The sequence below is a fragment of the Solea solea genome, chromosome 21 (genome assembly GCF_958295425.1).
Source record: "Solea solea chromosome 21, fSolSol10.1, whole genome shotgun sequence".
Lineage (NCBI taxonomy): Eukaryota > Metazoa > Chordata > Actinopteri > Pleuronectiformes > Soleidae > Solea > Solea solea.
In genome coordinates this window covers 12,150,138-12,177,095 of record NC_081154.1, presented here as the reverse complement: position 1 = coordinate 12,177,095, position 26,958 = coordinate 12,150,138, and the positions used below count along the sequence as shown (strand labels likewise).

At 42.5% G+C, this 26,958-nt stretch overlaps 1 protein-coding gene across 1 annotated transcript in view; it reads right to left on the bottom strand.

Moving 5' to 3' along the window:
- Positions 1–26,958, bottom strand: part of LOC131448061 (disintegrin and metalloproteinase domain-containing protein 12-like) — a 77,266-nt gene that overhangs the window by 2,654 nt on the left and 47,654 nt on the right. Inside the window, exons 8-22 of the mRNA XM_058620136.1 lie at positions 26,773–26,844; positions 26,184–26,353; positions 25,281–25,365; positions 23,266–23,414; positions 13,179–13,356; positions 9,659–9,748; positions 9,067–9,262; positions 8,858–8,966; positions 7,246–7,444; positions 6,540–6,617; positions 5,290–5,398; positions 4,962–5,097; positions 4,581–4,695; positions 3,055–3,315; positions 18–199 (exon numbers count right to left, since the gene is read on the bottom strand). Of these exons, the coding sequence (XP_058476119.1) occupies positions 18–199; positions 3,055–3,315; positions 4,581–4,695; positions 4,962–5,097; positions 5,290–5,398; positions 6,540–6,617; positions 7,246–7,444; positions 8,858–8,966; positions 9,067–9,262; positions 9,659–9,748; positions 13,179–13,356; positions 23,266–23,414; positions 25,281–25,365; positions 26,184–26,353; positions 26,773–26,844 (2,129 nt within the window). The remainder of the gene's footprint in view (positions 1–17; positions 200–3,054; positions 3,316–4,580; positions 4,696–4,961; positions 5,098–5,289; positions 5,399–6,539; positions 6,618–7,245; positions 7,445–8,857; positions 8,967–9,066; positions 9,263–9,658; positions 9,749–13,178; positions 13,357–23,265; positions 23,415–25,280; positions 25,366–26,183; positions 26,354–26,772; positions 26,845–26,958) is intronic.

The window sequence follows — 26,958 nt, the reverse complement described above, 5'->3', positions numbered from 1 at the left end:
GCAAGACTGGAACCCACCTGTTGGGGTGTGGGGTAGGTCGAACAGGTCTAGGTACACAAGGTTTTGGTGTTGGGCCACAAACAGCAGAAGGCCCTTGGACGACGGTGTGGCTCTTCATTACAGTTGGACTTCGAACCAGACGAGAAGTTCTTGGATCAGCAGGAAGGGGCTTTTGAGGAGGACTGGGCTTCTCCAACTCCTGACAAAGGAGACACACATACACATAATGACAGAGATTCTCCAGCAGGTGGCACTCAGAGTCAGACAGTGAGCGCAACGTGGTCTGCTTGTGTCCTTGTCTCAGATGCATCGGGGCAGTTCTGCCCAAGCAACTAATTTGCAATGTGGTTTTAATCTTTCCTAGAGGACTGAGGTCACTAAAAAAGGCCTACTACGCTAGCCCCCATCTGGTCTCCATTCACTTCCTCTTCACCACGGTTGGAGGAAAACCCCCTAAAACATCACAGAGAGGAAGGAGCCTCACGGTCAAATCTCAGATGTCTTACCTTTATATCCATAAGTTTAAATGTCATCAAGTATCATGCAGTTTAAAATACTGCCCTGCAGTGGGGCCTGGCTCGTGCTCCAGTCTAAAATACCAGGACAATACCAAGTGAAGTGAAGTGCAGTGCAGGGAAATGAATGGAGCATGTGCTATAAGGTGATTATGGCCAAAAAAAATGTTCCTGCAGGTTCAGCAGAGAGTAACTAAACCCATATCTCACAAACCCAAGTCGAAAACCTGCTGGCTCCATCAGGTTTCCATGCCCCCAGCAGAGAACTTCCTCTCTGTGTGTGTATGTGTGTGTGATGGGGGATTGGTGGAAAGGCTTTGTCAAAATGTCTCAAAGCTGCCAAACAGCTGCTAAAGATACTGCTGGTGAAGTCTGTAGCCAACAGGAATCACTTTCACTTCTCCACTTTTGACATCGACTATGAGCATCTGAGAGAGCTAAAATCAACGTCTTGTCGGGGGTCAAAACCCCGCCAAGCACCGCTGCATCCTCACCTGTTTTACTGGTGTAGCAACGCCAGCAGCGTTTGAAAGAAGTGAGTGTCGGTATTGAAAGTGCATATGCAGTGCAAGGCTCAGAACAAACCAGGGGAGCTATTTTTGGTGTGACAGTGGTGAGCACCGGTGACTCACAATAAGAAGGTTGGTGGCTTGAATCCTGGTTGGATGGGGGCGTTTCTGTGTGGTGTTTGCAAGTGTGGGTGGGTTTTCTCCAGGTACTCTGGCCTCCTCCCACAGTCCAAAGATGTGCAGATTGGTGTTAGGTTAAATGGAAACTCTAAATTGATTGTAGGAGTAAATAGATGTTTGTTTCTGTGTGCCTCTCACATGATATCAGCTGGGATTGGTTGGAGCTCTCCACGCATCCCTCAAAGGATAAGTGGGAGAGAATGAGTGAATGGTGTATTTTGCTTTGTCGTGTGTTTCCCAATTTATTTGAAATCTCTAAATAGACTAGTGTGTGTGTGAGTGGTTGTTTGTCTCTGTAAAATTGCCCTGCCTGACCCTCGTGTGTGCGATAAAGCTGTAGAAAATGGATGAATGGATGGGTTTCAAAATTAAAAAACTGGTCATACAAAAGTAGAATGTTACCTTGACCATTTAACATTTAGAAATAAGCAAATAAACAGTATTGCAAAAACATCTTTTGTACACCAAAATGAGTGGGTATACTGTATACAGGATTTGAAACCAGGGTGAAGCAACTAAAAAAGGTCATTGATACCATTGCCATTGTCAGGTGGTGTTATTGTTCACCCCTGTGTCATCCATGCATTAACTGTGACTTCATGAACATTACAGCTTACAGACGGACGTTTCTTTTTTCAAGTATAAGTAATTTAAGTATCAAGTATTTCTCAAGTTCAAATATTGAGGGTTGCTATAAACATTAATGCTATGCACATTATAGCGTCGCTGGCAAAACTAAAGCAGACAAAGAAGAATTCAATGTGCTCTCTTTTTTTGACCAGCGGGAATATCACAGGAATGACAAAAATGCTCTTTGTGTTGTGTTTTAAAGCTAGCTTCTGTGAGCCCCTTCGTTAATGTGGACAGGACTAAAATGTCATTATCTGTTTAACACACCTCTAATTAGCCTGATAGTGGCGTGGCATGTCTTTGACCTCAGCTTCCCCCGTGGCTTCATTGTCAGTGCACTTCTAAAAGACGAGACCGTGCTTGCTGACATAAATTGCAGTCAGCTTGGGGGTTCGTCTCCGTCTGGAACTCATCACTGATCTTTTGTTCACATTTTGTCCCTCTCTGTTTTTACTTATCCGCTTGTTTGCACACCCTGCAGCTGATAATTACTTTCATTTGTGCAAAAATCTCTTTTATTTGTTGTTGTTGTTGTTGTTGTTGTTGATAACCACATTTTTACAAGTTAACTGTAAAAGGCAGCGTCTCCACATTTGAGGGCCTCGAGCAAGTATGTAAAACACATCAATTAACTGCCAATCATTATCTCGAGCCTCCCTCCGTCCCTTTATCACTTTGCATTTCTACCTCTACTCATTTGTCGCTCTCCTCTCTTGCCCCTAGAATATGTCAGACCGGATCAAAGGCAAATAAGAATCTTTGAGAATCAGGGAGTGAGAAGATTTTACACCAGGAACCTCTGGCTTTCTACAAAAGCTATAACCAAATTCTATACTAGGGCAGCAACTTTATCACCAGGTCTTATTTGGACATACTTGCACACTCCAGTCTCTGTTACATCTTTGTCTCCCCTCCTTTAAGAGTTTCTATTATTTATGTGGTGGTTTGTGTTGTAGAATTCAATTTGGATGGCACTACTCCCTGGGTTAACCTCGTTATTTTATGGGACTGTGCATAACTGTCAACATGCATATACTTTTATGGGGCACGAAAGAACCATGAAAACAGTTGACATCACCATCATCTGAAGGTGGAGTGAAACATAGTTTGCCTGCACTGTTGTTATGAACTGTAATAGTGAGTGAAAGTGGAGTTATCGCAGCGAATAACATAACAATAAAATAAAACGGTAAACTAATGGTGACAGCGAACGCACTCACCATGACCATCCTGCAGGAGTTTTGGTGCAGTGCACTGCGAAACGATGCCCCCCTGGGCGTGACATGGTTATGTGGTGGAGGACTTCGGTGAGGCGGAGGCACCAGCGGTCTCAGTTGTCCAGGACCAGGAGACAGGGACACGGAGAGAGAGAGCGGGACGGGGTGGCTGAGGTGAACCGGAGGGCACTGGGGCAGTCTGCGCAGGCTGTGGGAGGGGTAGGATGCTGGCGGATGCACCGCCTCTGGCCCTCGATGAGGAGGCTGCAGAGAGATGAAAGACAGAGCCCAAGGAGTCAGTCAGACGAGAACACGTCTGCTTTTCATCAGAAACAGTCATGTTAACCTCCTCCTCTTCCTCCACTCGTCTTCCTGATGCTGTCAAAGATAGATAAATCAAACGCTCCTGTCTCCCTGCTTGCTTTTCTTCCTTTAAGCTGCAGTGCTTAACCTTTGGTGATTTTTTTTGTTGTTATTCCCGAATGTTTCGTCTTCGTGCACAGAAACAATGTAACAATATAATATCACTTGTATGGGTCCCTTTATGTGTTTATACCAGCAGTGCAGGGGTGAGCAGGAGTTCCGTGTTTATTCCCTCAAACTGTTGAATAAACAGGTTTTTTGGACCCATAGAATTCACAATAAAGGAATCCCCTGAGGTCTTAACACTGCTATACTGACCAGATCAGACACAAAAACTGAGTCCACCTCATATTTAGACCCCGTGAGAACTGCACCGCTCAAAACTCACACAATGTAACACAGAACAGGCTTTTGAACACATGCAGTCCTGCCGTCCTTACACAGCGCTCGACTGGAAAATGACCTCACCTGCACTGCGCTTACACAAAGCAGCCTCGCATCCTTTCTCTTCTTGCCGTTGACCCCAAATGAAAACCACATGCAACTAACTGAAAACACCAATCCCATGGTAATGTACACCAGCTTGCCTCCCTCGTGTGCCACCCACCCCTGCAACACAAATGTCAATTTTGGTCTCATTTCAGCACCCCCTAACTCCATCGATCACAGGTCACTTCCCATTATAAAGCATGTCAGGGCACTAATGCAGTAGTTAAGGCCCACAGTGATGTAGGCACACGAGTCATTACAGCAGAAATCCTTGCTCTGTCTTGCAATTATCAGGGTGACAAGATGATTTTATAGCTCAAGTAAGTGGCCGCCACTGACATTGCTTATATGGGCAAAGACGCAGATTTGACAGTTTCCCTTAATGCGCAGCTGTTAATGACAAGAAATATATTCAAGTGTCGCGAACACACTGTTCACCACACGCTTCATTATCGCTACCTCCTCAACATGTCTATATAGAGGGGGATGATTTAATTGGATTTGAATGAGCTGCCACTTGTGTGAAAACAACACGTCAATCCTGCAGAGAATGATTTGTGGCGCGGAAACAGCTGCGGCTCTCTGGAAGAGTACAGCACTGATATTCCTCCGTTTGTACACGTTGCACTAAAGTCGCATCTGTCTGCAATGTAGTCTGTGAGCTGTGAACCACTGACCTTAAAGATGGTGGCTCTGTGTGGCGGAGGCGGAGCCGGTCCAGACGCAGAAGTTGCTCTCACTGATGAAGGCTGGTTTGGAGTGGATGGTCCGCTGACAGCTGCACTTACTGATCTGGAATACCAATAACAAATTATAATGATGCTAATTACACACTGTATCACATTAGTTACAAAGCTAATGTATTCCAAATTATAAAATGAAAATAAATTATCTACAGTAATTGACTTCAAACTGTGACCAGTTGAAAAATGTTCCAACTCAGCAGCAGCCGTGATGGATATTCAAGCAGTTTCAAACACTGTTACATTAAAAAGGTTTTTTGGGATGAAAAAAAAAACAAAAAACTGTTTATTTGCCACTTTCTGGGGAAAAAGTACCTTAGTTTCTCGATTGGGTTCTTTTTAGTGGTGAGGAGCAGACCCAGAAGATTCTTTCTCTTAATGCAGATGATCAGAGCAGCGCCCAGCACAGTGAGGAGAGCCACCAGGATGCCCACTGTCAGGATCCCACTGCCTGTTCAGAAAATAACACTCTATCTGTCATTATGTCTGCAGATTCATCTTTCTTTGTTTTGCTTTCGGCTCTGCAAATGCTGGAGATTCTTATGACTCTTTTTGTGACGACAAACACTCCATTCTCAAACCATGACCTGACGTGACCTGAGTTGCCATAGATCATCCGTTTGACATGTTTTGTTACTGTTACCTGTTAATCTGACGGGGCCGCTGTCCACACTCCCTCCAAAACCTGTCTTGTCACAAAAGGGAGGCGCCCATTGAGCCTCACAGTGACAGTTTTTGTTGTTGTTGCACACCTGTAATATATTAAAAAGGACAAATAACTGTTGGATCATTGGCTTTTTCATCCTACACATAGTTCTGCACTCCTGTAACATGCGGTAACATCTGCACTTATATAGTTCCTTTACATAGACCAATAGGTAAAAAGTTGTGTTTCTCCATTGGCAATTACTCAATTAATTTATTTGCAAAAGTACAAACAATGTGTAAATTTGGTTCCTCTGAGATCCAGGAGCCCAAACTGAGAATCTTAATGAGAATATTTTGAATATTTGCTTGATACATGAGTTCAAATAAAACTTATCCATTGTCAATAAAACTCAAAATGTTTTTCTTTCCTGTGTCATTTCAGCTCACAGACACCACAGTCAACAAATACTCATGGAGCAGATTGCAGGACTCCCCAGCAGGATAATACAGAGCAGGTGAGGGCCTCATTCCAAGGCAACATCTTGATCTAATCTGTGCATGTGTTGGTGCCTGGACTCCTCGAGGAGCAACATCATTTTATTTCTCTGCGTAAAACTGTCCTTGGAGCTTAACAGATATGTCTTAATTGGATAGGCGCTCACAAATGTGAATGTATAACAACTGGAGATGTTTCATTTCAAGAGGCAGTAAAAAAGGGGTTTCCTCTGTAGCTCTGATGAAGGGAAAAACTTAGCCAGTCACACAACCTGCGGGACCTACCAGCAGAACTTAAGAGTAATACTAAAAAATACACATTTCATTTTTAATAGGACCACCCATAGATTTTTTCACATAAGTTCAATAACCATGCTCAAAATGTCAAAATGTGTGTCACTGCTCCCAGGATTTAGCCAAACAAAGCACGGGCCTCATATTTCAACACAAGTTTGTAGGGACAAGGACAGCGGCTGGAGAGTATGATGAATGGCACTTAAGGCCGAACATAAATAAAGCCATTATAACTAATTGATTGAGCCTTTCAACATTGATTGATTGCAAGGCAGTGCATGTATGTCTCCCTGCTGTCAGTATAACATGTCACAGCTCAACAGATCGTGTGTATGAAGGGAGGTCGGAGCATTTTAAGCAGACAGCTAAACGTGGTGATGGTTTCGTTTGAGACGGACACATATTCCATTTGTCTTTCATGCTGCCAGAAAAAGAATTGAAAGGTGTCCCACTCACCCCGCGTCCGCTGCACTTCGCCGAACAGTCGTGCACACCGAAAACACTGACGTTCCGGCACTGGCGATTGAGACACATCTAAGAAAGATAAACACATTTGAGCACAAGAATATTACAGTATTGTTTTTTTAAATGTTTTAAGATAAAGTTCAAGCAGATCCAACTTGTACCTTTTTTTTTAATTTACCACTGAAAGACCTCTTCAGGTGTAAGCATATTTTGGAAGATACTCAGTGTCTCTTCTGGATATATTCATGCTGTGAGTAAAGACTTAGTGAATAATAGTGAGGCCAGAAAAATGCCAAGAACTTTACAGATGAGGAGGAACGCCGGTTCTTCCTTTACAAGACAAGTAAATTAGACTAAATGGATCTGTGAATGTATCGCTGAAGTGACAATGTTTAAATCAATGAGCAATGCATGATGCCAAAAAGGCTATAATCATCGGTCAGTTAAGTGTCTGGGGCGGTGCGAGCCTGAAATGACAACAGGACACACCCTGAAAACCACTTCAACATCTTAGTCATGACCTGTCACATCACAAGTCAGCCATTATAGGAGAGATATTATATTAAAGATGTTCGAAAAATACTCCATTACAAATGACAGTCCCGTCTTTCTCTTTCTGCGTCTCTAGAGGTTTCTCAGGTTGATGAATCTTGTCAGCATTACTGTGATAAAAACCATCTCGAGCATCTGTTCTCACCATTTCCTCTCCACACTTGGTGCCCGTCAGCACCAGGCCGGGGTCAGGCATGTCATCGCCCAAGTACACGTGTGTACCTCGGCACAGTATCCTTCCCCCTTCCTTCAGGGGTATGTTTGTTTCTATGGAAACAGCATTGGTGCCAATTACTGGGCGGCTAGCTCCTCCTTGACACTGGATTTTGCCACATTTAGCATCCCTGCAAACAGAACAAACAACACAGGAGACTCACAATGTGATAATTGAATAACATGTTCCCGTGTTTCTCCCAAATGCATAGATATGAGATTATTTTTACTCTCACTCTTTCTATGCAGTTAGAGAGGCGACAGAAGAGGCTGCTTGTTTGTGTTGTTTTCAGACCACAGACTCAAAGACTGTGTAACTCGCTGCATTCAACAAAGAGACACAACTAGGACTGCAGCTAATTATCATTTGGATAATTTCATGGGATTTTTTTAATTCATAGTTTATGACCACATGTTGCCATAGCCCAGTCTTGCACCGTACGTAACACTGTGTGTTGTACAGTCAATAAGGAGTCAAAAAAAAGGAGCAGTTTAAAATAGTAAAAAAAAAGAAGCAAAGTAGTCCAGAGACTTCTCACATTTAAGAGGTTGCTGCCAATTTGGCAGTTTTGCTCTTTTAATTACTTAAAAAACAACAATCGCTGAATCAGCTGAATGTTTCAGGACTAAGGTCAGTCATATATAGTATATTAATACGAGTCTCTTGCAATAAAAACGTGTGATTTAAAAGGTCCAGTGTGTAATGCTTAGGAGGGTTTACTGGCAGAAAATGAATATAGCACTTATTGGTATGTTTGTATACAGTAAGTGTATAATCATTCTAAAATAAAAATTGTTAGGTTTCAGTAGCCTTAGCCTTTTCTATGTTCTTAAGGCGAGGGCTTTGTGTTGACGAAGTTGCCAGGTTGCGCAATTGCCCGAATGGTTAAACCAGCGAGAGGGTGTGGTTAGGAGCTTTGGGGGGAGCTTGGAGCACATTTAATCTCAGGATTTAATCTGGACATAAGACCTAAGATAAATTGTTCATTATCCCTGACTGTGGGAGACTGGAGGAAAACTCACCAGCAAGGAGTCACCATCTGTCCCACAACCTGCGCTCACCTATCTCGCTTGTTCACTGTAGACAACTGGGTAGAGTTTGTGTGCACCATCCTGTGAATAGTGCTGTTATGTGCTGTCTTGGTATCTCCGTCCTCTGCTGTCTTCGCCTTTGCCTTGAAATGTCGCTCTTGAAAAGGCATGTCGTCCTCTCTGGCTGAGCGCCATTTGTTCCCCCCCCCCCCCACATTTTGCCTGACTAAAAATAAAAATGCTATCATAACAGCGTGCATTTTGCATTTTTGAAACCGGATGGTCATTATGCAGATGAAAAAGAAAGAAGGAATGTGATGGCCACCATAGTGCCCTGAAATGCTCGGGAAAGGACGGGGTGAGCAAAGGAGTCCTCCATTTGTTACAATCTGCAGTAACACCATGAGATGTCACTAATTCGTACACACAGCACCCTCAAAAGGGTTCACTTGTGCTCATTAAGCCAAATTCTTGACACAATATTCTCTTGTAATGCAGACATCAGGTCTTACCGTGCTTCACATTTGGCAAAGGAGCCTTTGGAGTCCTTGCCACAGTTGCCATAAGGGTCACCAGCTGAGTTGACCTTTTCGAAGCAGATTCCTGGAGCTGGCTTGGCTCCTATCACACATGATCATACATTCATTATTTTTGAAAAATGGCGACCACAATAGAAACATGTACTTATTGTGTGAGCGGTGCAGTGGAGCCCTCAGTGTACCTTGTCCCCACAGTGTGATACACTGCTGCTCGTGGGTCTGGCAGATGCCGTTGTAACAGTAGCCGTCCACGCCGTGGCAGGCGTGGCCGTCGTGCAGGTAGACATTGGCGGGACAGTGAGGGCTGGTGCCATTGCAGAACTCTGGCAGGTCACATGAGTTACTCGAGTCACGGCATGGCGTGCCTGCCGGCTTCAGCTGCAACATTGAAAAACCGACATGACGGAGGCTTATAGACACAGTGGTGTAGCAACAATGTAAGCAAAGCAGGGACCCAAGCCTGGGGGCCCGAGCTGAGGGGGGGGGGGGGTTGTCTGAAGAACAGCTGATTACATTAGTCCATGACAACTTTGTGAGAAATCCCCTTAAATTTTATGATAGGCTATGAACAAGAGACTGCAAAGACACCATGGTTGGAAAACTCCTAACTCAAACATAAAACTCAAATAAAACTTGCAGGGAGCTGAGAAGAGAACTGGAGAACTATCCTCTAAAGTTTATTACTGGTGTTGATTTAAGACTCAGGGTAATAAGGCAAAACGTCTTAATGCCAAGATGCTTTTGAATCAACTGTCATGATTTTTTTTTTTTTACCTGACAGTCCTGGCAGCATTGTCCGTGTGCACAGACAGCATCCCCCTTTAGAGTGCACGTGGTAGCGTTGCAGCAGGGATTCATACATTCCTACAGATGGGAAATGAAATGAGAAAGTAAGCTTAAAATGTAACTCAAAATAAATGGATCATATTTCACCTCAGAGGTGGCGCTTAGACTTTGTTATCAGGAAGATTGCAACCTAGCAGGACGGCATTCAGCAGCAGGTGGAAAAACCTTGGCAGGGAAGAGAAAACTGCATTTTCTACTATTCTAAAAATAACGTTTCCATCTGACAGGACTTACAACTTCATTCAGACCTCTGTAGCCGTGACCTGATGGTAAGGGAAATTGAAAAACCGGGAGAAAAGTAAAGGGCAAAACAATTTAAATGTTGCGTAACCTAGAGGAGTTGGCTTTTAAAAGTAATGCAAAGGTCACGGCACCATGCCAAGCATGATGTGATGTTAAAACTGATAAAAAAAACTATTTATATCTGTAAATCAGGTCAATCCTTCGGGATTGATCCCATACATGTTGTAGTGTCATAAACATAGACTGCAAATAAAAATGGATGTAGTCTATCAGTTGGAAAAGCAAAGCCTAAGAAGTAGGATGGCAGCAGCAGTAACGTTGATGGTTTTAAAGGAAAATGAGCCTTCTTTTCACTTTATTTTTTATCGTCAATAAACATTATCCCGAGGAGTTAATGATCTCAGTCGCTAGGTTTAGATCCTCTCCAATACACCATGATGTTATTTTTAAAATGATGTTCCCATTTAGAGCAATGAGCACATACGAGTGGACACTTCCACTATACCATCTTCTGTCCTAGCACTTACCCTAACCCCCTCACCTGCTTGGATCCACCTCAGCACTCTCACCCACCCTCCGTCAGTCCACTGTTCCTATCTAGTGGAGTTCTTTCCAAGACTTCTTCTATGTAGCGTATTCCTCTTCTGTAAGTCACTTAGCATAAAAGCGTCTGCTAAATGCTTAAATGTAAATGTCTGAACTTAACATGCGACATTCAAATAACCAAAGTCAAGGCCTGAAAACTTTCATTTTGCAACTGGAAGACTATGGCAATTTTTATATAGTTTTTTCAGGAAGTTCCATTATTCAGTTATTGTTTTTCCTATCTCAAGTCATCCATCCATCCATTAAACAAAGCCCAACCCTAGGATAAATCTCAACATAAAATGTAATTTCTTTCTTTATAAGCACCCACAACAGTGGGATCGTAAAAAAAACAAAAACATAACATACTGCACACGTTTATTTGCAGTGCTGCGTAGCCAAGTTGTCTTATTTCGATATCTGTTTAAAGTATTAGTGCTGCAACCGTGTGATCAGCCATTCACACCTACTTCTTCTGTGCTGCAGCCAGAACTCAGATTGAATATCTCGAAGAAAAAGCAAGACCTTGAAACACGTTTAATATTAAATGTGAGAGGTGTATCACAGGATTTTAAATCATTCTAAAAAAGAAATATTTTCTTGATGCTGGCTTTTATCGCGAGCCGTGCCCTGCACCAAGTCTGCAGCTCTCGGTGTTCTGATACAGGTGGAAGCAGGTGCACCCTTGAGTCAGGGCTCAGCGTGTGAGCTCACACAGAATTGCTGTGTGCACCTGAGGGTCAGCTCTCTTTCCCTCTTGCCATTGAAGTCTGAGCTCACTGTACAGCCTGAGTGAAGTAAGACTGTCATGCAGGGCCTTCCAGACCTGCTTTCAGCCTGAAAACCATTAGGGACTTTCTCATGGACTCTTGGGCCAAAGGACGCAGATGAATCACGCTGAAAAGAAGTAGCCTGTGATTGTGAGGACTAGGACCCGGCCTTTTTTTCCCCCTTAATGAGGCTTTTAATGGTGGAGAGAGGTGTTGTTCATTTTGCCTGTTGCTGCTCAGCTCTGTGGAGAGCATTATTATCGCTGCTGGCTCAGGCCTGTGGGACTTTGTTCTTTGTTTTGAAGGACAAGGCCACTTTCAGTCTGACCCTGGCTGGAGCCTGAACAGCTCACAGGGAAGAAGAGAAAAAAAGAATCACTGGGCATGAAGGTGTAAACAAATGGTGAAAAAATACAAAGAAGCTCACTCATGTCATGCAGCCCATTATATAATTCAAACTGTCCTTCCAAGTCAGAATAGATGGCTCCTTCATATTTCATGGTTTTGTTTCGCGTCTCTGTCGATCGCGTCACAGTTATCTGTTCTATCGTCCCGCAGTCAGAGCTGTTGGCAACATGTGCCATCATTACGTATGTGCATGCCAATGCAGATGCCTTTAAATAATTCATAAGTTGACAGGGTGAAGCTGTCAGTGATGTTTCCACTCAGTGAGTTGTACCACGATCACACAGTCCTCCTCCTCCCGAACACTTCCTCGGTGCAGAGAAGGAATAAATTCACATGTTTATTTTCTAACGCCTGTGTTTGTACTACTAGAGAGCAAAAAGTAAAAAATAAATAAAAATAAATAAACACATTCATTTTCTGCATAGAGAGTTTAGCCATAATATTGTAACCATCCAAGGGAAACTCACCAAAATGGTATATGCTCCTGTAAGAAGCCATAACACCATCATATAAAATCCAAGTCAATTTGAAGAGAAACATGTTTCATTTGTGATGTCAAAAGGGAAAACACTACGCCACTGACAGTCCTTAGTTCTAACAACATCTTTGATTAGTGGGACACACTCTTATGTTAACCACAACTGCAAACATGGTGTTGGCTCATGTGTGCTACAATGAGATTGTTCAGCTCTTTGTTGCCTTTACCACATGCAGTACAAAAAGTCATTCCCAGGTCGCAGGAGATTTATTTTTGGGGTCTCCAAATAACGTTGCCAATTTCATTTTTTCCCACCCTTTCAAGTCTGATTTATGTGTTGATGCTTTCAACAACATGCGGAACAGATACAGTATAAATAGCCAGAGACTTTATTATATTATTCGAAAAACTTTCTCTTGTCATGATTTAAATGGTGAACTGGGTCACGATGGCTTTTCCCCTTATTAAAAGTTTGGGAAAGTAGACCCAATGCAAAACAAACAAGCTTAAATTCAAGAGGACGCAAGCCTTTGCTCTTGGAATAATCATGTACACTGTTTCGTCCCTTTGCTTTTTTGTCACATAATTGTATAATTTTTGCTCATAATCAGATGTTTAATTGTCACCTTTCACCGTGTTGCTGGCTGACGTTGTTCCAGGCTTAAAAGGATTTGTATTGATGGAGGCACAGCCGTTTGGCAGTCACTGCTGCACTGTTTGTTTTCACTTTGGGAAGTGTTAGTTTGTGTCAGGCAAGTTGCAGAATCCCACACTGCTGCTCCTGCTTGGTTCATTTCTCAAATGTGGTAGATGTAATTAAAAATGATTCATGGCTAGTACTTACTGTATAGGAGAGATTTGCTTTCTGGCAGAAGTGACATACAGTAAAACAAGAGTGCTCAAGAATTATGGGATGCCTGGGATGAAAACAAAGAGTGTTTACCATGAGCTATATCATGCTCACCTCCAGTTCGCCACAGTCACACTCCTCTCCCTCCTCCACGTAGCCATTGCCACATTTCTGGCCACCGTAGAGCACTTTGACCTCAGGCATGTTGAAGAGACACATCCCGACGCCTTTGTCAAAACTGGCCGTCAGGTCCTTCTTGCTGCAGCTGCTGAACACGGTTGGGAACGGATACCTGCGAGCGACAGAGTCGACAGAGTCAGCGTTGGGACAACACCCTTGTGTTCCCCACGAGGGCCCTCTTCAGTGCGATGTAATCAGAGCTAATTGCTGCTAATCACAAAATCAATTAACCACTCGAGTTCAATACGCCCTCTCCAAAACTCAATCAGCATGTGAGACGCACAGGGCCCCACCGGCTTCTCCCTCCTCGGGGAGTGGGAGATCTGATAAGACATATTTTATGAGACAGTGAATCATAAAAACTCATACCAAAAAGTGCTTCCTTTGCAAGACTTGCAACACCCATAAATTTGGCCGAAACAGGGGGTTGTGTGTTTTTAATATTGTTTTTGGAGCAGACAGAGAGGGTGGTCTGCTGGATGGGGGGAAAGCACACAGCCCAGGGTTGTGTCTGCCAAAAGCTTTGTTACATACCTCATGTGGCTTTATTGAGCTTTTCTGTGATAATATAGTGCCTCGGTTGACAACGTGTGCATGTGTGTGTGAAGTGAACATGGATATGTGCGGCTCGTATTTTGCTCCCTATGTGTCTCTTCATAAAAAAAAACACCATATGAGGTTTTTAATACATCCACCCACATCAGGAACATTCAGCACATGCAGGCCAGAAAGGGTGAATCAGTACGTAATATTCACACTGTATCTGCTCTTAGAGATGAGAGCACGTGGGAGACATTAAGTGGGAGATCCAGGGCAACTTACTGTACAATCCCAAATGGTTTCTTTTACTTGGCTCTGTGAAAAACACTTGACTTTTCAAAATGCATGCTGTGAAGTGCACCATCAATTGTGTCTTTACAGCTCGACTACCTCTGCCACCCACTTGCCCATTTGGCCCTGTGGGCTCAAAGGGCTCATTTTCTCTCCTTAGCATGGGTCAGAGGGATCTTGTTTTTCTCCCCCCGTCACAGCAGTGAGAGCACTAACTCTACTGTAGTCAAGATAATAAATAAACGGAGCATGCAGCCAGCAACAGCAGCCGCAACCCACCCACAACAGATGGTTGTCAGGAGAAGGGAAGTCCAGATAAGCAAACTGTCATCACAGTAAATCAAACACACTCCATATATTCAGTCAGTGCATAATGCATTTTCCAAAATGACAGCAATGGAAATTGGCTAGTTAGTTTGCAAAGTGCTTCTGGTCTAGGAAATGACAGTGTTCAAAGGACAGCAAACATGTCATGATTGTTGTGGCACTGGCGAGATCAGTGCATCTTTTATTAAGCATGTTTAACAAAGAGCTTGTGCTTTAGGGCCGGTTTTATTCAGCCTGAGCTGTTGTGGCTTCACGGAGCAACACAAGCACAAACATGGTCCTTGATATAGTGTGACCATATTCAGTGGACCATTCTGGGACCCTTAGATGTGCTGCTCTTTCATGCTTGTGTGTCTACCTATTCTGTATCCCGGGCTGATTTTTCCATCTTTACTCATTACTCATTTTTGTACGTTTACACATTTTGGTTCTCAGAAAAATCAAACTTTATCTTTTCATCCACTTCATTTTTTGATTTCCTGCATTATAATTTAGTTTAAACTTTATTTTTGTAGGCACAAAATACAGATTAGAGAGGCAGATCAATCGTTGACCAAGTGTTGCTTAATAACTGTTTGCGTATCATTTGTTCATATTAAACTGTCATATTTTGTCCGATGGAGGAAAGAAAAATCAGCCAAAAACAATGGCCTTATACAAGGATTTCTAATGGTCCGCATCAGCCAAAGACCTTGAGCATGACAATTTGTATCTTACTGTTTATCTGTAGTTGTGAGAGACCCGTTGATCGAGTGACACACCGACAGACAGACCAGTGTTCAAACATAAATGTCGTGCTTTTGTGTTTTCTTAGCTGTTTTTGTATTTGAAGGCGAGTCAGAAGAGGACACAGCTGTAAATGTATGTAAAAGTGCAACACAATAATAGTTGTTTGGATTGTGATAAAAACTGGGACAATTTGGTTGTAAAAGTAAAAAAAAACTGGGACATTTTAGAGTTTAACAGACAATCCTGAAACAAACCGAGACACATTGGTGCCGTACCTTTGCAAGCTGATTACTGTCGCTCAATCAGAGTTTTAAAGAGTGCAACACGAGGTTAAATGAGGTGTAGTTCCACTTTGTTTTCATCTCCGAGGCTCTACCTTCAACTCATGATACATTTCGTCTTGGACGTTTTTTTGTCTCCTCATTTTTATGCCGCTCACTGTTGACAACAAGTGGTGTTTTTCTCCCCGATTGGGTTTCACATCCAGTATGACTCTGAATATGTCATGACACCGTGTGAGTGTTTTGACATGACCTCATTCTCGGCTCGCCTTTGATTTCCGTCATGTGTGAGGGCAGTTTACATCAACTCCTGCTGCTGACCCTGCTGACCTGCCCCCCCCTGCGCATCCACAGCCCCGCTGCTCTCTAACATCAGCACTAACCAGAGGTTGTGTCAGGTGAAAGTGGGCTACCTTGACACAGAACTACAGGCACTCCGGCTTAAAGCTAAATATCAGAGTGGATTTGTAGTGGAGAGGAAAAGAGCTGTAAGGAATGTCGTAGTAATTCCTGTCTGTGCACCTCAGGGGATCCTGCTGTGATGAACAGCTGTCAAGGCTGCTGTTCCAAAAGTCGGGCCACTTCCTTGGCCACCGCTGTTCTTCCTTTGCCCTTTGCCCCCAAATCCTGAGCCATAATTGCTCGCTCAAGTTGCACCCACTCTCTATGCAGCATCCATCCAATATCCATGAACTCAGCCCTGCTCTTCAGTTACCAGCGCATGCAATACATGACAAACAGTCACATCCTTGTTTTTGTTGTTTGTTTTTTTTTTGTTGTTTGTTAGATACATGAGCAGCTCGGGATCCAGCTGTTCTTTATGAGAGGCAATACAGAAATAATTGGTCTACCCTGCAACAGTGTGTGGGGGTGAGAGCAGGAATAATGACTGTGAAAAGTCAGAGGCATCGATGAATTACAGTCGATGGCATTTCACAGCTGCATTCCCCTGGGCTTGTAAAGCAGTTCCAGGGCCAGTCATCGTGTGCACATCTGGGGCTCACAGCAAACGAAACACTCAAGACAGCCACTCATCCCAAGGGAGTCTGGGCCCCCCACCTCAAAAGAAAAGACCTATCATGACCCTGTGACCTTCAGGGTTCTGCTCATCTTGTTCTACTTTTACAAAGGATGAGACGAGTTCACCTCTGCCTGATCCCAAAGACCGCAGTGCAGACCTGGGATCAACATCCTCCCAGTCACCCATTCACTGGCAGATCACGCTTTGAGAAGTTCTGAACACTCCCATTTCATCCTGAATGCGTCGTCAGATCTGATCAAAGAAACCACATTTGGAAGTGGTTTGAGGATGCATGTGACCACTCTCCTAAACATGCATGAATGCAATCCATCCTCGGGATGGATTAGAGACCACCTCATCAGCTGACGTCATCTGACTTACTGCAGTTTCGTTTTTCTTTTTCATCAGTGCCGTGTACCGTACATTCGTTTATTTGCAGCCGCTGCCACAATAGTCACGCTGGTTGTCATTGTCAAAAACCTCATTTTGTTCTTGCAACCAGTCATTACATGAGTGTGAGGTGCAGTGTGTAAGAATGAGTGACATGTAATGGTGAGACTGCAGATGATGGCCTTTGTACAGTATACCAGAATGGATAACATTGTTTTTCTAAATTTGCTAATTAGGCTTCTGCTTTAAAGTTCAGAACACATACTGTGGCTGGTTTGTCCATTCAGGCAAACCAGGCCCCTGTAAAGAAAAACCTTTGCCTAATGTACATAAAAAAGGCTTATTATAAGGCAACAAATATCACAATGTTTCTAGTTTTAGAGCAGTTATACACTTATGATGACAAACATCCTTATGAGTAGTATATTCAATTTCTGACAAACAACAAACAATGTTACTAGGGCTGAAACAATTACTCACTAAATCAATCGTCAACTATTTTTACATCGGTTTAAGTGTTTTTAAGGAATTTAGACAAGATTTCAAATTTTTCAGCTTCTTAAAAGGGAATATTTTCTGTTTTATTTGCTCCATATAATAAAGAAGTCATTAAAACTGAATATCATTTTTGATTTTTGGACAAAACAAGACATTTGAGAACATCATCCTTTCTAGGTTTGAGAAACACTGATCAACATTTTCTGACATTTTATGGACCAAACAATTATTCATTGAGAAAGTAATCAACAGATTAATCAATTATGTAAGTAATCGTTAGTTGCAGCCCTAAATGTTACGTACTAGACCTTTACGGCTGGCCTTGTGTAATGGGATCACTGAGGGTCACTGAGATGTTAATACCAGGCCTGTGTTCCAGTTCTTCTCCTGTTTGTCTCTTACTCACAGTCAGTGTTTGACAGTTGCTTCCTAAGCCTCAGAGGTTTCTGTAGACTGTACAAAGCCATCACTGCGACCACGCTGCAGCAAAAAGCCAGAAGCAAGTCTCACCTGGATCAGTGGAGGATCTGGTGATAAGAAACCACAGGACCTCTAAGATCTTACTGTACTACAGAGCTGATGTTTTTCAAACATCTCACAGAACTACTCCTTCTACAAGGAGGTAGATGAACTGTGACAGGCAACTCAGGGTTTTCTAAAGAGTTAAAGAATTTAAAGAAATAACCATGGAAGTGGGGCCACACGGTGGTGTAGTGGTTAGCACTCTCGCCTTGCAGCGAGAAGACCCGGGTTCGAGCCCCGGTTGGAACAAGGGCCTTTCTGCATGGAGTTTGCATGTTCTCCCTGTGTGTGCGTGGGTTCTCTCCGGGTTCTCCGGCTTCCTCCCACAGTCCAAAAACATGCAATGTGGGGATAGGTAAATTGGACAATCTAAATTGACCATAGGAGTGAGTGTGAGAGTGAATGGTTGTTTGTCTGTCTCTCTATGTGGCCCTGCGATGGACTGGCGAACTGTCCAGGGTGTACCCCGCCTATCGCCCGATGTAGCTGAGATTGGCACAGCACCCCCCGCGACCCTCTAGCAGAGGATAAAGCGGTAGATGATGACTGACTGACTGACCATGGAAGTGGAATGTCTGACTGTACACATCAGAAACAACATACTTTCCTTTCTGTCTCACTGTCCTTTGGCTATTGTACGTTTTTGAAAGGAGCACAAGCCAAAATTGTGTTATTTCGGAACACGTCTACAGATGTGCATCACAACGCTTTAACTGCTTGTGGCACTTTTGGCAGACATGTAGTAATGGGGGTAATGCTAATCATTTCCTGTTTATAAATGTGGCTAGGTTTAAACACAAAAAGGCAACTTGTTAGGGCCAGGAAACAAAAAAGCATGGTTTCCCCTCATTACATCGCAACATCCTCTCCATGAAAAAAGTCAGTCAAACATCCCCTCGACATGGAATAATCCACAACAAATCTGCAGTTGTTTGGACTTCAACTATAGTCTGCCCGCTTGATAGATGTCATGTTATGTTACATGGTTTTTTCCTCGCCATGAAACTGCACACACCGGTGCCCTGAGTCTAGTGACCTGTGGGACAGTTATGTGATGAACAGACAGACGTTCCTTGCATTTATAGCTCGATAATATCGCCAGTGCATGTTTATGTGTGACTTTGCAGCAGACCACAAATCCAAACTTTCTTTTATTTTTTTCACCAGCAATAAGAAGCAAAGAATGTGATTTAAATACACAACTCCCTTCAGCCCATATTTAGTTGGGCAGAGCTCCTTGCTTCAGGAAAAAAAAAACACCCAATATATGTGACATCTTTTCTGCCATAAAACCCCGATCGGGCTTTAAATCACATCCGCTGGCCACTCCAGTGACACATGTGCCAAATACGTTTCCATCATGATGAGAACATTTTGAACATACACAACACAAAATGTGCAAAAATCTTAATTTTTTTTATGACGTTTTGGAGCGGACCTCAATCTTCTGGCATGAATCTCCATACAAGCTAAATCAAACCTGACAACTGTGACTATGGTAACCAATTCATACTTGCCTCACAACACTCATTGAATATGAATTTTATGGCTTTCTTTGTGAACATAAGGACGGGGCTCTGGCCATTGACATTAGGTGATATGATCAGTTATGGCCTTTGGTGCCTGCCTGTCTGTCCTATGTTTGAGATACTGAAAAGCATTTTTACATTGATTTCCCTGTGGACCCAATTTAACAAGGCCTACTAGAGAGTTCCTGTTCTTCAGCAGGGCATGGGTCATATTTCCATGGCATGTCTTGGACATGCCTTTCTGTGATTCCTGATTATTTTATGACACAATACCTCAGTGTCTGTACAAAAATGTGCTCCAGTCATCACTTAGGAGCTGACCTATGAGGAAATCAACCCTGGTTGAATAAAGAATTCCTGGAATCTGTCTATCAATTAATAAATCAGCCTTTATGACACATGGCACAAATGATCTACATATTATCCATCAAAAAAATGTATATATACATTTATATAACAGTTTTGTTATGCAAAGTTGTTAGTTTAGTTTATTTTCACCACTTTTGGTGTGAATTGAGGACAGAAATTACATCATCTGCATCCATCTGGAAACCAGCTCCATTTTTCAAGTCTGTTGAATCATTTATAGGGCTTTCACACTGGTGTTAAGCCCATTTTCTTTGCGTATCATAAACCAGGCACCTGATTTGTTTCCGGGTTCACATAGTTAACGGCCCAACTTTGTTCATAAAAAACTGTCAGAATAATAGTAAACGACTAAGACAATCCACCCTAAAGACAGGTAACGATGGAAGTGCAGATACCCTGTGGAGTTCATGTGGTTGTGCACGTATTTGTTCCTGTGACTATGGAGTAGGAGTACGTGTTTTATAGGGAGATGTAATCTCAGAGGATGAGACATGCCAACATGTTCTCATTTAGACATAATGGGGCAGAGCGATGAATGATGAGGGGGGGGGACGCAACAATTGGCCGTGACCAGTGTGAGCAGGAAATAAGCAGTGCTCTGTGCAGATGTGCGGCTGGCACTGGGACAGCTAACGCTTTTATTGCCCCCCCCCCCCACAGCCACCTACCCGTAACCCCCCAACCCCTGCAAGCCCAGCGAAATAACAATGCACTGGATCTCATTATCTCCTCCGCACTGTTTCTGGAGCTACAGCAAGTCCACACGACTTTGATGGGTCGGTACATAAGCAGTGACAAAAGAAGAACTGCTTGTATTCTATTTGATGAAAAGAGAGCACCAGCAAAAATAGCCCCAAAAAAACAAAACAGGTACTTGTCTCTGGCTGAGTGCAGGCAAGTTGTGCCAGCATTTTCAGATACGAAATGCAGGTGCTGGTAATCAGTGGGATATTTGTACTAAGACATTCAAGTTTAAGAGCCTTTACGCACAATCAGGTTGGACTTTGACAAGAACTAAGTGTTTTTCTGGAAAAAAAACATGGCAATCAATGCTATGAAACAAAAAGAAACCGTAGCTGTCAGTGATGAAAAGCATCCAGGCGATCGCAGCAGTGCCTGTGTGTGTCCAAGGATTTGAAAGCATTTGTGGGCTGGACCTATGGATATAGTGTTGCCTTGGGCAGAGTATATTATACGTTACTGACCTAGAACTAAGTGTTGAAACAGAATCAGGGAACACACAGTTCCTAAACATCCTTATTTCAATGAATTGCTTTCTTAATCATGGATTTAAATAGTACAGCAGCAGCAATAACAAGGTGAAGAGGGGTTTATTTTTGACACCAACGATAAGATGATCCCTTCCTTTTGTCAGCAACAGTGGAAAAACACTTTATCTGTGCAAATTGGAACCAACATATGTTTAGCTTTGGCACAAGAACCTTTTCCACATTTAGAGGCGTTTGCCACTGCGACGTGCAACTTCACACTCTGATGTTCTGAGGGAAAGGTGATATGTTATTACCGACATAGAAAAACCGTATAATGGAGGGTTTTCAGATATATTTAACTATTTATCAGGAGCGGCAGAGAGATTTTTCAACATTAAAGTTGCATGTACGTATGTCAAAGAATAGCATCACTCAAAATGCTGCGAATGTGAAAGAAAAGGCAACAGCAGGAGAGAGACAGAGCTGAGGCGGGTGAGAAAGAAAATCCCTTTTATTTCTACTTTCTACTTAACTTCTTTTTCTATGTTTTCACTGTGTTGCCATTTTTGGACAATGTCCTTGACCAGGGATGCCCTCAGTCAGTGCTAAATTACAAATCTTAATGTTACTGTGTTGTTTTAAGTCTATAATTAAGAATAGTGTTACCCCTGTTTTTCGTGAGTCTGGTCCAAACCAAATACAGAGGCATGTTTCCAGCGTAACCACCAGTCTGTGGCTTTCACACACCACTAGACTTTGGCTGGAAAGGAAACCCAGTATTTCCACCCAGAAGATACTTTTCACTCTGCTTGGTCAACGATAACATGTCAGACATAACAATCCATGTCTAGCGATTATTCAATGACCGCACCTCACACTTAGAGGCTTCTAACAGTGATGAGACAATATACAATATTATAAAAGCACTTAGAGTAAGTTAATCAAGGTGAATTTCTATTATAGTGTTAACCCTGAGTGAAGAAATACATCAATATTTCATGTGAGTGACTTGAATCCTGTCTAACTCATCAATATTACTGTGCTTGTGATCTATTTGTTAATGTGCTGATGTGGAGCTGCATCTTCCCACATGATCGTTCATTCATCATCTTTGATCTTATTCAATTATTTTTCACAAAAAAATATGTATCCTAGCTGCGACGTCTCTCTCTCTGTTTAAGAATCCAAAAACATTACATTGAAACACATGTTTTTCAGTAATCGCAAATATTTTATATAAACTTTTTGAATCGTCCCATGCCTACTACAGAGCACAGCGTATCCGTGCGGAAGTTATTTGTGAGTTGCCTACGACAATACATCGTCAGTAAAGCAGAAAACTCAAATATGGAACACGGTCTGGTGTCATGAGACATACAGTAAACGCTTAAAATCGTCCCATATGCTTTTTACGATATACTTTCTTTTTTCCTCTCGATTTTTTTGCGATTTCAGTTTCTTTTCCACTTTAAACCAAAATTAAACAAGACACAATAACCCATAAATCATATTTCCACCACAGGTCAGATTTATCCAACTTCAAAGGACAATTTTTGTTTAGCTCTGACTGTAGGTACAAGTAAATTGGTACTGTTAGATGTTTCTGTTCATTAGGCTCGTGGGAAATATCACTGTTCTGGGGGAAGAAAACTATTTTAAAAATTGTCCAAAAACAAATGTGATACTATATCGCAATCCAGGGATTAGGTGAAGTGGACACTCTTAATTGACCGTATCGGTGTGAGTGTGAGAGTGGATGGTTGTTTGTCTCTGTGTCCCTGTGATGGACTTGCAAACTGTCCAGGGTGTGACCCCGCCTATTGCCCTATGTCAGCTGAGATTGGCACGGTAGAAGATGGATGAATGGATATTGGAATTGAAACTTTTTCCCCACTCCAAATGTGCAGTGTACACACTGTCTGCATCGTTTTCCCTAAGTCTGCTACAGATCATCTACCTTGTGTCAGTATTCATTTGTGAATTTCTGCTGTTGCTGGATGTGCACCGTCACTGCACCACTGGAGTCCTTTTCAGAATGAGTCATATTATTACCTTAGGGCCTCAGCACAGCTGTTGAATCTTACATAAACCCAACAGCCCAGCTTGCCCAAGGCTCATTTTGCTTCTTGACTGATAGAAAATACATTATAAAAGTTAACGACGGCTTGACATCATGATGCAGCTCGTACGGTTTTGGAGCGAGACGTCACCCTGAGACTGATGAAGGCTGAAATAAAACCCCAGAATAAGTGGATATTGCAGTGCAGGAGTAAGGAGTCGGCAATCTGTGCCAAGAAAGACGCTGTGACTCACCCAGTGGAGGGAGTCATAATGCAGCCACCTCGATCCGCTGTCACCCTGCAGCCACACCCCCGTTCTGGCGTGTCGTGGTTCATTCCAAAGTTGTGTCCGAGCTCATGGGCCAGTGTAACTGCGGCACCCAGGGGGTTGTCAGAATGGTCCTAACAAAAAAAAAACATCACACATGCAGAAATGAAACTTGGCATGTCATTGAATAATTAATATAAAACACTTTAAATAAATGACACTGATTTTCAAGTATATTTCTAACCTAGAAATGATGCAATAAGCAATGTCCCATAACAAAATGTGTTCAGTTTGCAGTTTGGTTGCATGCAAACAATAGTTAATTAAAAACAGACATTTCAGATTACATACTCTGAGGAAAATGACAAATAAAAAAAATGTTTTATGCAAGCCAACTTATTGTTCCCCATCGGACCCAATGCAGAAACATTACTCAAAACAAGCGAGTGTAATTGCATATTGCCAAGATTACAAACAATGCTGCTGGATCTGTGCTTATCAGAGCGTTTCCACAGCTCCACGGCGTGGCACTGAAATGAGGAATGAAAGAGCAGAATGCAGGCTGTCACGTTTAGCTTGTTCTGCAAACCCTCCCAGAGCCAGATGTGTGGCTCCATCCTCAAAAACCTCCCAAATCGAGGCGTGAGCAAAGCCAACAAAGCGATCACAAAAAGATGAGGGGGAAAAACTCTCAGAGGGCATCGCAAAGATCACACAGCTAATCAGGGCGAAGATAAGAGAAATTGAAAACAGGGTGAGGATGAAGCAAAAGTAGCACACAGGGTGAAAGTTGCTGCTTGCTGAGTTTTCCTGCAAGGTGTGTAAAACCTGAACACACCAAGAGCTGGGAGAAATAATATATTGACAGCGATCAGCCCTTGTGGATGCAGAGCTGTGCGTCAGAGCACCTTGTCTCTGGAGTCGTCATCACTGTGCATTATTCAGTAGCGCTGCGCAACTCAACTTCAGATTGATGAACTGCGCTGTTGGGGCCTTTCAAAAGTAACGGTAATCACCTGTCAGCACGGCCCGAGTTCATGCAGAACAAAACAAAAACCTCAAAAGACCAAACAACTGATGTAAATGAAGAGCTCACTGCATGAAATTGTCTTCCATGTTGTTCCGCCCCACTAAATAAAAATGAATGTAACATTCAGGGATGGTAAATGGAGATTCCAGATGGTCTGGAAATGGATGTTTAAGATTTAACTGTCTGGAGAAATAACAATAAGACCCACCAGGGAAGACAATTAATGAGCTTAAAGGCACTTTGTAAACAAAAGACAACAGGGTTGCGATTTTTCCAAGCTCGAGAGTCTGTACTTGAGACGGATCCCCTGTCTGTGACCTGATGTATGTATGTATACGGAGCTTTATGATAATGACCAAGCCTTTACTTTACCATCTGGGAGGACAAGAGTGAAGAAGCATCTGGGACAAGCCGTAAACCTTACCATGAGCCAGCCAGGCTACAAGACAAATATCCACTCTGAAGCAGAGTACTGAATAATAGCACGGATTGCATTAATACAAGAGGATTTGAGCACATACTATAGGGTTACAGTTCTGTAATGGCTGATCATTTACGACATGCCCCTGCATTTTCATTCAGGCTGCCTAGTTTCTCTCATTTGTTGAACCTCTTCAAGAAGCAAAGGTTTCCACTCACGTAATCAATACACGCTACAGTTTATCAGCACAAATTGGAGGGGTTCTATATAACCCTGCATTCCCGTCTTCCTGGAGAAAGAGTCAATGATGTGTGTCCCCCCAAGTTAATATTGGTTAATATCAAGTCTGGAATCCTCAGCTCACCCCTTACACAAGAGACTCAGGGGGGAGAAATATGAGAGTATTATGTCAGACTGGAGGGAGGTGGAGAACAACGCAGAGGGTGCAGAGCAGGAAAAGAAAATAATGAAAGGATGAAATGAATCTTTCTCTGCGAGAAGTCAGACTCACGACAACACAGCAAATATAGTCGAATCCTGTACACGTACCATGACTATTCCTCCAGATTGGTCAGCGGTGCACATACTCATGATGGGTGCCATACCAATGGTGGTGCCCTGGAAATACACCCCACTAAAAATGGATAAACAAAGGTTATCATTCAGCATTCAGTGTGTCTGCACATGGTAAAGGTCCGCGGCGCCACAGGGCGCTGGTGTAGAATTTCAAATCAAAATATTGTAGGACTTTCTCAAATGGCCTGGAAACATTTCACTGGCTTTTTTAATAGGCCTGCACATCGAATACATGTTTAATGTCGTATTAAAGCAACTTTATTCACCTTAAAATAACAGCTTGAAGGCTCACTGACATGTAATAGGGAGAGTGAGGCCCATTCTACACCTAAACCTCTGTTTAGGAAGGAATTCAGTGAGAAGTGTGTGACGTAATTATAGTCAGCAACTAAAGTTGTCTGAATCAGGCAGCAAGTTCAAGGGAAATTAATTTCTGTCTATAAATCTGTGAGAATCATTTTCTACATTTCTATGCTTTATAATTGAAACATTTATCTTATTTCATTATTGTCAATCCAACACATGGAACCGCAAATTCTTAATGTTTTGTTGTCATGACAAATTAAAATGAGTAAAAAATTAATTAAAGTCACCATTTTGTTCTCTATAATGGGGCTCTATTACCATGCAAATGACTACGATTGATTAAAAAATGTATTCAAAATTTAATTATTGTGTTGGTATTAAATCATCTATGCTGAGGAAAAAAAAAATCCACTCTGCATCTTAACTCAACTCAAGAGTAAACAGCTGTCATACAACAAAACACTTCATTTCCACAAGATAAAATACAATTTGGTCTAATATTGTGCTGTCAATAACTTTGGATACATCTGGGTATACTGTAGAGGAAACATGCAAAAAAATGAGGTGCACCTGATCAGTTGGGCATTGTCATGTGGCTTCTGAGGCAGCAGCTTGACCTTCCTCCAGTCTAAGAACTCGTGCAAGGTGGTGAAAGGGTCCTGGCTGACAGGACACTTGTCCACGTCACTCCACACCTCCAAGCCAACCAGAGCCACTCGGATATTCAAAGACCTGTAGAACTGAGAGGTGAGAGGAGGAGGGGAGAGAGCTTTGGATTAAGGCCAAAAGCTTAAAAGCTGTTCCTCTTAATATTTCTTTTACTCTATTCACTTTGCGTTACCTATCGAAACACAAATGCTTTTTAATAGTTATTTTAAAAAGATGAGTGGCTCTAAAGGATTCCTTAATCATGAATCAGTGAACAACTTTCCCGGTGAATAAATCACCTTGTGCTTGTGTTTGATTAAACCAGCGCCAACACTATGTCTTATTACTGCAGCCTCTTTATAACGTTTCTCATTCACGTTATGGAATTGATCATGCATTCATAATCCAATCAGCCTCGGCTCTCAGGTTGGTTCATTCTCACCAGGCTTGATATGACCTTGAATAAATCACATCACAAACACCACTTCCTTTCTGTTGATTTGATTGTTACCTTGTCCACGTAATTGGTGATCTCAGCCAGCCGCTGCTTGACCCTCTCCATGTCCTTGCCTTGCTTCTGAAACTGAACAACACAAACACACATGCAAGACGAAGAGGTGATCCATGTTCTTGAATATTAACTATCTTCATAAAGACATTATTCCGTGCATATTAACACCGTAACAGCTCTGTAAAG